The 13,580-nt window shown below is 58.9% G+C and overlaps 1 protein-coding gene across 1 annotated transcript; it reads left to right on the top strand.

The window, feature by feature from the left end:
• Window positions 1-1,207: 1,207 nt before the first annotated feature.
• On the top strand, window positions 1,208-9,787 carry LOC307096626 (short stature homeobox protein-like; the record flags this gene model as incomplete). The annotated part of the gene is given in 6 exon segments (XM_079800934.1): window positions 1,208-1,344; window positions 1,346-1,433; window positions 1,436-1,638; window positions 7,581-7,638; window positions 7,779-7,867; window positions 9,542-9,787. Coding segments are annotated over 6 exon segments (821 nt in total), but the record flags the coding sequence as incomplete, so codon positions are not given.
• Between the last annotated feature and the right edge of the window lie 3,793 nt (window positions 9,788-13,580).

Raw genomic sequence — 13,580 nt, forward strand, 5'->3', positions numbered from 1 at the left:
CTTGATGGGGAGACGCTCGGGCAGGGTCCAGAATGGCGTCTGGTGTCCAGCTCACGGAGCCGGGGGTGCGGGGGGGGGTGTCCCCACTTCTCCTCTCCCCACAGAAGTCCTGAACCCCCTCCCCCACCCCCCACCCCTCATTTGAAAGTTTCTGACTTGATGAGTTGATGGTGCTTCTTCGAGATGGTTCGGAATTGGTAGAACCCGGGAGTGTCTGGAAAGTCAGTATCTTTAAAAAAAACAACAACCCACAAACACACACACACCAAAACGATTAATTTAAGAGAGAGCTAGAAACATCCACGATGAGAGAGAATCAGGGACCGGCTGCCTCCCGCACGCCCCTCACTGGGGATCTGAGCCCGCCACCCTGGCCTGTGACCTCCTGGTTCACAGGTCGATGCTCAACCACGAGAGCCACGCAGGCCGGGGCCAGGCCGGAAGCTCACCATCTTGTCCTTGCCCCCCCCCCCAGGGGACATACGGGGCTCAGTCACCCCAAGATGGGGAGCCGAGGGGAAGGGACATGTTGAGGACACAGCTCACCGCAGTGTTGAGTGGATTTTAAATCCCTGATCGAGGGGAAGAGTCTGGTTGAGACGCTCCTAAAAGCTGACTGAGTTGCCCCGGGACACAGACCTCCCACCCTCCCCACCCCCAGCCACTCACTCTTCCCAGCAAATACAGAAGCTGCCATAATTTTTGGAAATAAGAAAGTGCCCCGCTTGGCGCCCTACTGGGGCGTGTTCCGGACCCGCGTGGGTGCGAAAGAGAGAGAGAGAGAGAGAGAGAGAGAGAGAGAGAGAGAGACAACAGCAGGGAGAAGCTGAGGGGCTGATGCGCATGGAGACCAGGGTGGGGGGTCGTGCGCTCAGGTTCATGGTGTTTGGAGGGAGTCTCCGGCTCTTAGGGCTCGGCTGGCGCTTAAGGAGAGAGCGAACGAGAGAGAGAGAGAGAGAGAGAGAGAGAGAGAGAGAGAGAGAGAGACAGGCTATGTTCATCTGTCAACAGATACAAAGTAAAAAAATTAAGGGAAACCATTTGGCGATCCGGCCCCCACCCCCACCCCCCCGCCAGGGCCTGAGTTGTTACAAAATAGCGAGTCTTCCCCCCTTGAGTTGCTTTTATCGACTTGGACCCAGACTTGGCGTCCAAGGCGCGCGTGGATGCCAAGGCCCCCGCGCGCACACGCTTCGGTTTCCAGCAGGGCACGCAAAAGCGTCCACCCGCCCCGCGCGCGCCGGCACACGCGAGCGCGTGGGCCGTCTGTCAGGGGCCCAGGGCGCACGGGGCCCCGGAGGCACCCAAGCGGTGGGTGGTGGAGGGATTCCGGGGACGGGCGCCCCAGGGAGGTGGTGGTGGTGGTGGTGGTGGCGGCGACTCCGGGGAGGCCCCAGCTCTGAGCCCTGCGCGCCCGCCCGCCCAGCAGGTATCTACGACTGCAAGGAGAAGCGCGAGGACGTCAAGTCGGAGGACGAGGACGGGCAGACGAAGCTGAAACAGAGGCGCAGCCGCACCAACTTCACGCTGGAGCAGCTCAACGAGCTGGAGAGGCTCTTCGACGAGACGCACTACCCGGACGCCTTCATGCGCGAGGAACTCAGCCAGCGCCTGGGGCTCTCCGAGGCGCGCGTGCAGGTAGGATCTCACCACCGCGCCCCCCCCTCCCCGGGCCCCTGGGGGCGCACCAGGGCGCCTGGGCACCTTCAAGGAGCTCGGGGGGGACGACCCTGGAGGCCGGGCTGGAACCAGGCCCTTTTGGAGATGCCCCAGGTCCTGGCGCGCGCGCACCGGGGGGCGCAGGGTTCGCGCGCACGAACGGAGGGAGAGAGAGAGAGAGAGAGAGAGAGAGAGAGAGAGAGGACTTTCTTACTATGTCTAAGCGATCTTCCTATGTCCAGATGGTCAGGAATTTGGCTCCTTTTTTTTTTTTTTTTTCCTTTTCTTCCTCCTTTTCTTCTTCTTCCTCACGGCCAGCCTCCTCGCTCCATTCCAGGGAACAGAAAGATGGGGGGGGGGGTGGGATTTGGGGAGCGAGGGTTTGCACATCCGGCATGTGGATGAGCTGGGGCGGCTGCCCGCGCGGGGCCCGGATTAGCCCCAGCGCGCTCGCTCGCTCGCCGGCTCCCGGGGCTCCAGGAGGGAGGAGGAGGGAAGGGGGGGAACCGGGCCAAAGTCGGGTGCCCCATCTGGCGAGCCACTGTCGGAGGCGCCCTGGGTGTTCGCGCAGCACGTGCGAGGAGGAGGAGGAGGAGGAGGAGGAGGAGGAGGAGGAGGAGGAGGGCGCCTGAGCGAGCGAGCCTTTCCGGGGGGGTATGGCGAACGCGAAATTAATAAGTAATAATTTATGGATGAGGGCAAAGATCCGGTCCCTTTGCGCGTAAGCAGGGCTGACCCTCCCCCCCTCCCCTCCCCGCGCCCCCAGGAGGTCGGCCTTCCGTCTGTCCCTCGGTCTGTCCTGTCGTCGCCGTTTGGAGAAAGACAGGAGGGCCAGGCAGCGGAGGGCAGGCTCCGGGGGGCCTCTGGGGACTGGTTTTACATACACGGAATTAATTTTGCCGACCGACCGGGGAAGGAAGCAGGCGGCTTTAAAGAGGCCGCCGCCACCGCCGCCTTATTGGGGGGGGGGGCGGGGGTGGCGTCCGCTCCCCAGAACCGAACTCCGAACTTTGTCCCGAATGTTTGTGTTCCGAACGAAAAAAAAAAAAACATCAAATGCGTGTGTTTTTTTTTTTTTTAACTAGAGAGAGGGTGTTGTCTGAAAATCTGCCAATCCAAGAAAGCGTGTATATATCTATTTTTTTAAATATGTTTTTATTTGATTTCAGAGAGGAAGGGAGAAGGGAGAGAGAGAGACAGAAACATCCACGAGGAGAGGAGAGAGAAATCAGGGATTCTGCTGCCTCCTGCACGCCCCACACTGGGGATGGGGCCCCCCCCAAAAAACCCGGGCTGGTGCCCTGACCTGGAATCGAACCCAGGACCTCCTGGTTCCTAGGAGGATGCTCAACCACCGAGCCACGCCAGCTGGAGTGTGTATATATATATATATTTTTTTCTTTTGCTCCCAACGGTGTTCCATTTTATTATTATTTTTTGGACTTCAGAAAGCGAGGGTGACTTAAGACGAAACGCAACCAATAGACCTTCTTCTGTCGGTTTTCAGAACCATCAGTACCACCCCCAATGGGCAGAGGAGGAGGTCTGGGGACCCCTTTTCCTTTTTGGGGTGTCTCTGGGGGAGAAGGCTTTTTTTTTTTTTTTGCCGGCCACCCTTCTCCGAGAAGATGAATTGGGCTGCGCCCTATAAATTAATGAAAAGATTAAACTTTGGCCGGAGGGGACGTCAACTCATGTCATTTCGCCCCCCCCCCCCCCCACCTCCCGCGTGTGTGTCTGTCTATGTGTCTCTCCAAGCCCGGCCTCGGTAATATCTCTCAGGCCTTGATGTAGTGTTTCGATAAAAATAAATTACTTGTAATTGAATTCCGCACTATTTCACTCTGAAGTCTATTACTCCCAGGCCGGGGCTGCGGAGAGCACAGCCGAAGAAGCGCACGGCAGCGCGCGCGCGCGCGCGCGCCACGGAAGGTGGGGGGCGCCGACAATTGCTGGGTGGGGTGCCCCAAGACCTTCCCAAAACGCCCTTTCTCCCCCCTAACCCCCTCCCCACCCCCAGGGAGTCAATTACTTACAGTCGTTACATTGTTACTAGGCAGGCAGGCGAGTTACAAGGTAACAACTGTAGGAGTTACAAGGTAGCGACTGTAAATAACAATAAAAAAAACGAGCGCGCGCCGGTCACCCAAAGCCGTGCGTTTGGGCGCACGGGGACGAGGCTCGCGTGGAACAGGAGGTGGAAAGCAGTTCAGTGGAAACGCGTAGGTCTCGCGCGTGTGCAAAAATCACGGATTGGGGGGGGTGGGTGGCAGGGGGAGAAATAAATGTTAAAAAGCGGGGTGGGGGGAGAGGCGAACAACAGGAGATGGATTTCTCATCCAGCCTCGGCCCCGCAGCGCGCGCGCGCGCCTAGCCGTCCGCCGGTGCGCGCCATTCCAAGCTCCAGTTTCCATTTCGTTGGGGGTGGTGGTGGTGGTGGTTGGTGGTGGTGGGGATTTGTTCTAAATAAATTGCGGCTCCGACGACGAAGCTGTTGCTGATTAACCTTTTATTTTGGAGGGTTGTCCCCGGCTCCCAGCTGCCAGGGTTGTAAATGGAAAGTTATGAGACCGGCGCGCGGGAGGAACGGGGGGGCGGTAATTTAATTACCAACAAATATCTTCTCCGGGTGGATGGCGGGCGGGCGAGAGCGGCTAAATTAAATGTCATTATTCACTGTCGCTAATGGAAATCAAAAAGGAAATCCGATTACGGGTGTTTGGGAGGAAGATGGGTGACTGGGCGCGCCCCCCCTCTCCACCTCCCCCCCCACTCCACCTAAATGAAGAAATAAGTGTCTAACGCAGTGTCGGCCGCGTTACTTAGCATTTTCACGACTAATTGGAATTGATCGGAAGTTACCCCAAGCTTGATGGATGGCCTCGCGCCCCGGCTAATTCATCACTTTTATTCCTCATAATGTTTTTGTGTTGTGTTTTTTTTTTTCTTCTTCCCCCTCCACCCCCCGCCCAACCTTCCCCCTTCCTTGCTGCCCTTGAAGGGGAAGTTAAGCTTGGCTTTTTTCTGGATTTAACTAGGATGGTGCTTTTTGGAAATTGCGCTCGCGGGGTGCAGGGCCTCGGGGAGGGAGGGGGCGCGCGCGCGCGCGCGCGTTAGGAATGGGCCCTCGTTCATATGAGTTTATGCTCCCCCAGAACAGGGGGTGTGGGGAACCCCCTCCCCAGGAGAGGGGGCGCCCTAGACGGTGAGAAATGTCCTGGCCACCCGAACGAGGGGCAAGAGGAATGCGATCCATCCTACAGTTTTGGCGGGGGGGGGGGGGGGGAACAAAAACAAAACACGGGTCAAGATTTGGGGATTTCAAACGTGCAGATTGCGAGGCGCAGCGGTCCCCAAACCCAAACAGGCAGCCACAGTGAGGAGACAAAGAAACGGGACCCCCCCCCCAACACACACCTCCCCTAAAGGAAAGAACCAGAGAACTTTCCAGAAGAAGAGATAGAGGCAAAACGGCGATCAGACCTGTGTGTGCGTGGGGATCGGATACAGAGTTGAGAATAACGCATGTCCAAGTTGCTCCACAGCCGGAGAAAAAGATAACAGTAGCCACGAACGCGGAACTAAAGGGTGGCCGACCGAGCACAGATAGAAAATATTGGAGAAAATACAAACTAGTAGGTTGGGAAAGGGGGGGGGGGAGGGGGGTCCTTTTTTTAGGGGAGGGGATGGATTTTCAGCAGAACTATGCACATTTTTTGTTTTCTCCCCCCTGCGTCCCTGCAGCCTGGCGAGATGAGTTTTTGGAAACTTGTGGAAAGCCAGTTCCCACCAGGGGGTGGCATGGGGTGGGGAGGTGGGGGCGGGGATGGCTCAGCCCGGGTGGAAATCTTGTTTGTGAAAAGCCTTAGCGCGGAGAAGTTCAGATGTCAAAGACTTTCAGGTGCTTCCAACCCGCCGGGTTTCGCCCAGGTTTTCCCTGGTCCGGGGTTCGGGGTGGGCGCGTGGAATAGGACGCACGCACGTGCGCGCGCGCGCGCGCGCCAAGCGCAGGGTCCCCCCCGCCCAGCCACCGGGGCCGAGTGGGGGGAGGGGACGATTCCTTTGTGTCCTGGTCTCCCGTGGCGTGGAAACCAGTCAGAAAAAGAATTAAGTAACTGGGAATTTTTTTTCTCTGTGTGTGGGGGGGTGTCCAGATTTGTCTGCGCGCCTGAGGGTCTCCAGTTGACCCATTGGGGGGGGGCGTTGTGCTGGGCAGCGCAGGGAAGGGGGCTTTGGGGAGTTGGATGCTGAAGATTTTTGCCTTTGACCAGCGAACTCATCTGGGCGAGGCCTGCCTCCCACCGCCCTTCTCCCCCCACCCCACTCTTCACCAGGCACCCCAAGAATTAGGCGTCTTTGGAGAAGCTAAGCCCCTGCAGAGGGCAAAACCTACGTTTGAGGGGCGCCCACCCGCCGGGTCTCCACAGATCCAGGAGGTTCAGGACTCTGTAATATTTTTTAAAAAGTACATTTGTAGCCCTGACCGGTGTGGCTCAGTGGTTAGAGCGCCGGCCTGCGGACTGAAGGGTCCCGGGTTGGATTCCGGCCAAGGGCATGGACCTTGGTTGCGGGCACATCCCCAGGTGGTGGTGGGGGGGGGGGGGGCGTGCAGGAGGCAGCTGATCGATGTTTCTCTCCCGTTGATGTTTCTAACTCTCTCTCCCTCTCCCTTCCTCTCTGTAAAAAAAATCAATAAAATATATTTAAAAAATACATTTGTGTTGATTCAGACAGAAAGGAAGAGGGAAAGAGAGAGAAACATCCATGAGGAGAGAGAATCATGGATCGGCTGCCTCTTGCACGCCTCCTACTGGGGATCAAGCCCGCAACCCCGGGCATGTGCCCTTGACCGGGAATCGAACCCGGGACCCTTCAGTCCGCAGGCCGACGCTCTATCCACTGAGCCACACCGGCCAGGGCAGGACTCCGTAGTAGTAACTGGACATGGAACTTGATGGATGCAGGGCATTTGTTCTGAGCTTGATTGGGGAGCAGGCCGGGATTCCCAACTATTTATCCACCTGTGTCCGCGTCCCCCCCCCCTTCCTTCCTTAAGTGTAAGATGGGGGCGCTTCCAGGGCGGGGGGGAGGACAGAAACAAGGGTTCTCGCCCTCCCTCTCCGATGTGGCTCAGTGGATAGAGCGTCAGCCCATGGGACTGAAGGGTCTCGGGTTCGATTCCCGGTCAAGGTTCTCAGGCCCTGGTCTTGGGGGGCGTGGAGGAGGCAACCCATCCATGTGTCTCTCTCACCTCGTTGTTTCTCTCTGTCTCGCCCTCTCCCTTTAAAAAAAAACAAACCAACGGAAAAATATCCTCAGGCGAGGATTCACCAAAAAATAAAATAAAATAGAATAAAATAAAAGTGTTCTCCATCCCACTCGCCGTCCCCACACCAGCTTCTTCGCTTTCAAAGTCTGCCTGTCCCCCTAGCCGCCGGTGTGGCTCAGTAGATAGAGCCTCGCCCTGCGGACTGAAGGGTCCCGGGTTCGATTCCCGGTCCAGGGCACATGCCCGGGTTGTGGGCTCCATCCCCCAGTAGGGGGCATGCAGGAGGCAGCCGATCCATGGTTCCCTCTCATCATGGATGTTTCTCTCTCCTTCTCCCTTCCCCTCTGAAATCAATAAAAATATATTAAAAAATAAATCAATGTTTGCACGCCCACGGTCCTCTCTCGGGCCCAGAGGGAGGCGGGGGGGGGGGGGGGGAGCCAGTTTGAAGCGTGTGGTTAGGGCAGTGGATTAGATGCGGGTAGTAGGGGCCTCGCCCTGGGCAGGCGCTCCACGCCAGAGCGCGTGGTGGAGCGAGGAGGTGGTGAAGGGTGGGTGGGGGTGGTGGAGACGCCCTCCGTCTCCCTGGTTCACCAGATTCTCTCTTCTCTCTCTCTCTCTCTCTCTCTCTCTCTCTCTCTCTCTCTCTCAGGTCTGGTTCCAGAACAGGAGAGCTAAGTGCCGCAAACAGGAGAATCAGATGCATAAAGGTAGGTGCGCGCGCGCGCGGGGGCGCACGGGTGGCGGCGGGGGCGCGCGCCGAGGCGCAGACGCGCGCGGGGAAAGATGCGCGCGCGCGCGCGCACACACGCGCGCGGCCTGTTCACGCCTCCCCCGTCTTCCCTCGCAGGGGTGATCCTGGGCACCGCCAGCCACCTGGACGCCTGCAGGGTGGCCCCCTACGTGAACATGGGCGCCTTGCGGATGCCTTTCCAACAGGTAGCCGGCGTTTTTCTTTTCCTTTTTCTTCTCGCTCGGGCCCCCTTCGCCTCCGCCTCCGCCTCCCCGTCCCCGCTCCCTTCCCCTCGGCTCCTCCCGCCCCCCCCCCTCCCCTCTCGCAAGAAAGGAGGCCGCTTCTACAAAAGCGCATTTATAGACCCGTTGGCACGCATTAAATTCACGCCGTTAAAAACTCCAAGGCTCACCTTCGGGGGAGGCCCAGGCCATAAACTTAAGCACCGAGTTACCAAAATCGGAGAGCGGGGGGGGGGTGGGGGGGTGGGAAACAAAATCCCACCTACCCAAGGAGCCACCCACAGACTCACCTCCAGGAGCCTGGGGGCGGGGGGGAGGGGGGGGCGCGGAGGGTTGGCGGGCACTTGAGTGTGAGGGCGGGGTCGACGCCCCAACCCTACCCCCCTCCCCCCCGCGCGCGCTAAGGGCCCAGGCTAGACGTGTCTGCCCGGCTCCTGGACCCAGCCTTGCCCCACACCTCGGAGTTGGTTGGGACCTCTGGCCCAGCTCCGAACACTGTCCGGAGCAGCGCGCAGAGCGCAGCTTGTCCTGCATGGACAGGGAGCGGCCGCGGGGCTGAAGGGCGCAATGGAGTCGTAGTGTCCAAAGGGCCTACGCCCGGTTCGGTTCGGGACCAGAGCTGGGTATAGGGTGGGGGTATCCTGAGAACGCAGCGCCCCCCGCCCCGCTCCCCAACCCTGCGCCCTACCTCGCGTGCGCGCAAAACCAACTTGGCACCCGGTTGCGGCCCCCACGTGGGGGTGGGTGTGTGCGCGCTGGAGAGACAGGGGCGCCCTGGACCCAGCAGAGGCGTGGCCACGACGCAAAAAGCTGTTTTGCCCCAAAGGGTGGGTCCAAGGTTATACTGGGACCAGTGTTTGCTTGGGGGCAGGGGCAGAGGTCCGGGGGTCTGGCCTGGGTCCTGGCTGGTCAGCTAGGACGCGCGTGTTGGGGGAGGTGTAACGGGACGCCTGGGAGACGGATGGGGGGCGGCGACGGATGGGGGGCGAGTTGCCTGATTTCAGGGTTAACGTGCCCAAGGTCCGAAGGACCTCCAGGGCCACGGAGCTGGGCGTGGGGTGCACAGACATGGGTGGGGGGTTCAAGCCCCCCCCTCTTGCCTGGGCCTCTCCCAGCTCAGCCTCTCTTCCAGACAGGGTGGCCCCTCAGCCTCCCGGGTACCCCGACGTGGGGTTCAGCCACGAGGCCCTGATGAAAGGAGCCCGAGGATTTGGCTGTGCGCCCCACAAATTTGGGAGGTCCCTGCGAAGGGTTGTGTGTGGCGGGGGGGGGGGGGGGGAGAGACCTCTACCAAAACCCAGTGGAGCTTGATTCTGGGACTCGTGTGAGGTCAAAGAGAGAATTTGGGGGGGCTCTGGTGAGGAGGGGGGCCCAGCTGTCGACACCCCAATGTTGGAAAGGCCTTGAGGGTGGGTATCACCCAGGACGGGGTTGGGAGGGGGCGCGGAGATCTGGGGGGGGGGGGGTTCCCCAGTTCAGGATGGGGCGCACGCGGTGAGGAGAAGACAGCCCCGAATCCCCCAGCGGAGTGGGTCCCCAGGCGTGTGTGTGTGTGTGTGTGTGGGGGGGGGAATCTTTTAAACGTAAAAAATCCCGGAGCCCTAACGCGCCCGACTCGCCCCTCTCCCCACCCCGCAGGTCCAGGCGCAGCTGCAGCTGGAAGGCGTGGCGCACGCCCACCCGCACCTGCACCCGCACCTGGCGGCGCACGCGCCCTACCTGATGTTCCCGCCGCCGCCTTTCGGCTTGCCCATCGCGTCGCTGGCCGAGTCCGCGTCGGCCGCCGCTGTCGTGGCCGCCGCCGCCAAGAGCAACAGTAAAAACTCCAGCATCGCCGACCTCCGGCTGAAGGCGCGCAAACACGCCGAGGCCTTAGGGCTTTGACCCGCCGCGCGCGCCCCCCCCCCCCCCGCGCGCCCCTCCCGGGCCCCGCACCCCGCCGCCGCCCGCCCGCCCGCCCGCCCACGCTGCGTCCTGCACTCGATCCCCTGCGCGCGCCCCCCTCGGCCACACAGACTCCGGACCCGGCCCTGGCGCAGCGGCCTCCCCACCTTTTCCTCGCCAGGGGGCGGGGGACCCCACGTTTGGCTTGGAGAGGGGGCCTCCCGGGGGGGGGGGGGGAACGCACGACCCCGCCAGACCCATCGCAGAAACTGGGCAGAGACCTGGTGACTGGGAGACCCTCCGGACCGACCCAGCGAGCCCTCGGACCTGGAACCCTTGGCCACGGGGCGCGCTCGGACACGCTTCTGTCTTCCTGGCGCGCGCGCGCGCGCGTGCGTCTGTACCCCCGTGCATGCGGCCTCCTCCATCCACACCTGTTCGAAGATTATGATCCTATAAGAGTCTCTTTCACACACACAAAAAAAGAAAGCCTGGGGCTGGTCTCCGCGGAAGATGCGCATTTTCTCGGTCTGCAATGATCTGGGACTCACGGGCCAGGAACTTGCTTCTATCCATCCCAAGAGCCGGCTGGAAACCGTGTGGATTTCAGGGTGGACACGGGTCGCCTCCGAAGCTGGGAAGGTGCGCCCCGCCCGCGCGCGCGCGCCCCCGACCCCCCCCCCCCATCCCCCCGCCGCCGGCAGCAATAACCCAGCGCACCTGGTGACCTCGCCAAGGTGGGGGCGGGGAGGACCCGATCTTCCGGTTCAGGTGGGCACCCTCCCCCAACCCCCAACTCCCCCGCCCCCCCCCCCCCAGCGCCGAGTTTAGGATGTTCCTTGCGCAACTGTGTAACCTTGTTGCCACGGTCTCTAACGTTTCCAGAAGAGGGAAAACTGTAACGTTTTCAGACTCTGGTTCCGGGGCCATGGACACTCTTTGTAGGCGCGCGCGTGCGCGCGAGGAGAGACCCAGGGGCGCGCGCGCGCGCGCGCGCGCGCGGGGTGGAGTTTGAACGCAAACACCACCGAGGTCAGAAGGAAGCCTAGGGGGTCGGGGGTCGGCGGGAAGGGGTGGTGGGGGGGGGGGGGGACAAATGCAATGAAATCAAGCGAAGTGCAATACTGTAAATACGATAGATTTTAAAAGAAAAAAAAAAATTAGCCGTGCATTCTGGACCGGTCTGTCTCGGATGTAGGAGGGCGTGGGTGACGCCTGCATGCTGTCTGTGCAAGGGAAGGGAGGGAGGGGTTCAGGGTGCACCGGATTGGGTGCAAATGGGGGTGCGTGGCGGCATGGGATGGATGGGGGGCCAGGATGGGGGTGCCCGGAGGTGACCCCGTGGCGGATCTGGTTCTGGGGCCTCGGAGAGTCCTGCAAACACCCGTTTTTTGTAGGTCAGGCCGTTTTTTTCCAACTTTTTGTTCTTCTGTTTTTTGGCGTGTTTTTTTTTTTTTTTTTTCCCCCTCTTTCTTTTCTTCTCTATTTTATGGCTCCTTCGTCCACGGAGCCAAATACCAACAGGACGACGATGGACATTTCTTTGGCGAGCCGCATTTTTTAAACGTAAACTTCTTCGCACGCCACGTCTTCAACACAGACGCGCCCGGGCCGTGGTGTTTTGTGGAAGAGCCACCCTCCAGGGGCCAGAGAGCCGCCTGTGGCTCGCGAGCCGCCGTTCGCCGGCCACTGTGACCTAGCCGGTCGCCCAACGGCAGGGGACATGGGGAGGGACCGTCCGTGGCAAAAACGTTCCTCAAGGGTCGGGGTTCACCATCACACACCTGCCTTTGGGGGTGTTGGTTGTAGTAGCAGGTGCTGTGTGTGTGTGGGGGGGGCGTGAGGCCTGGGTGCCCGGCTCCTGTCCTGTGTCACTGAGGCCTGGCCGGTCCGAACCACCTTCTCCATCCTTTTCGTCTCCCCTACCCGGACTGTCCAGGTGGCATTGTCCGATGGCTGGCTGTTCTGTCTCCATTTATCGGTGGCCATTTCCTGCCCTTATTCCCGTCGCACCCCCCCCCCCCCACTCCTCCGGCCCAAGGTGGGTACATTTCTCCTCCAAGACACACACACACACGCACACACACACACACACACACGCACACACAATTCCTTCTCTGGCTCAGGCCTCACTTAAGTGTCTCTAACATCCTGATGGCCCCCCTACTCCACCGTGACATAGAATTCTTTTTTAAAAAATATATATATTTTATTGATTTTTTCATGCAGAGAGGAAGGGAGAGGGAGAGAGAGTTAGAAACATCCATGGTGAGAGAGAAACATCCATCAGCTGCCTCCTGCACGCCCCCCGCCTGGGGATGTGCCCGCCACCGAGGTCCATGCCCTCGACCGGGAATCGAACCCGGGACCCTTCCGTCTGCAGGCCGACGCTCTATCCACCGAGCCACACCAGTGAGGGCTGGAATTCTTAGTATCCAAAAAAGCAAATTCTAGTTCACTCGGTCTACCCTCGCGTTCAAAGAACACAGCACACAGGAAAGAGACAGAGAGAGAGAAAAAACACACACACACACACACAAAAGAATGAAAGGACGTGGAGATACGGAGGAAGAAATCACTAAGATATTGTTTTAAAAAAAAATAATAAATAATCATATGAAGGGATAAAAGGGGAAAAAAATAGCAAAGAAAACGTAGAACGGAGACCCGAAATGCATACATATATGTCAGGCCATAGAGTTACATCCTGGATCGGAGACCCGTACGTAGCTCCGCGGTCGGCGAACGCCTGAGCCCACAGAGCCAAACACCAACAGCCCAACGGCGGGACATGTCCTTGGAGAGCCGACTCTCTTAACCGTAAACGCCTTCGAACGCCACGTCCTCAACACACACGCGCCCGGGGCCGTGGTATTCTGTGGGAGAGCCACCCTCCGGGGGCCAGAGAGCCGCGGTTTGCCAACCGAGGGGCCCTCGAACCCTAAGAGATGCCCCCAAATTCCCCGTGCATAACTCGTTCTCCAATGCGCCCCCCCCTTAAAAATCAAACCGCCTCCCCCCCCATCCCCGTGGGCACCCCTGGTCCACGGGGAACTGAATGCCGGTCTCTGGGGCCGCATCGTCGACGTGTGTTCGTTCGGATGGGTGTTCCTTCGTCTCGTCTGAAAGTCTTTTCGCGAAATCAAAAGACGCCTTCACCTTTTTCTTTCTTTCTTTCTCTTTCTTTCTTCTTCTTTTTTTCTTTCTTTCTCTCTCTCTCTCTCTCTCTCTCTCTCTCTCTCTCTCTCTCTCCTTCCTTCCTTCCTTCTTTCTTTCTCGTTCTTTCTTTCTTCTTTCTTTCTTTTTCTCTTTCTTTCTCTCTCTCTTTCTTTCTTTCTTTCTTTCTTCTTTCTTTCCCTCTCTCTCTCTCTCCTTCCTTCTTTCTTTCTTTCTTTTTCTTTCTTTCTTTCTTTCTTTCCTTCTCTCTCTCTCCTTCCTTCCTTCTTTCTTTCTCTTTCTTTCTCTTTCTTTCTTTCTTCTCTCTCTCTCTCTCTCTCTCTCTCTCTCTCTCTCTCTCTCTCTCCCTCTCCTTTCTTCCTTCCTTCCTTCTTTCTCTTTCTTTCTTTCTTTCTTTCTTTCTTTCTTTCTTTCTTTCTTTCTTTCTTTCTTTCTTTCTTTCTTTTTTTCTTTCTTTCTTTCCTTTCTTTCTTCTTTCTTCTCTCCCTTGTTTCCTGGTTGAAATGTTAGTCAAAGCTCTAAAATGACAGAGAGAGACAGAGAGAGACAGAGAGAGAGGCGAGCAGGGTCCGTGTTTTCAAAGCCCTCGCCGCCTCCTCTCCAGACGATCACGGGT

This window comes from Cnephaeus nilssonii, assembly GCF_951640355.1.
Source record: "Cnephaeus nilssonii genome assembly, contig: SCAFFOLD_161, whole genome shotgun sequence".
Taxonomy (NCBI): domain Eukaryota; kingdom Metazoa; phylum Chordata; class Mammalia; order Chiroptera; family Vespertilionidae; genus Cnephaeus; species Cnephaeus nilssonii.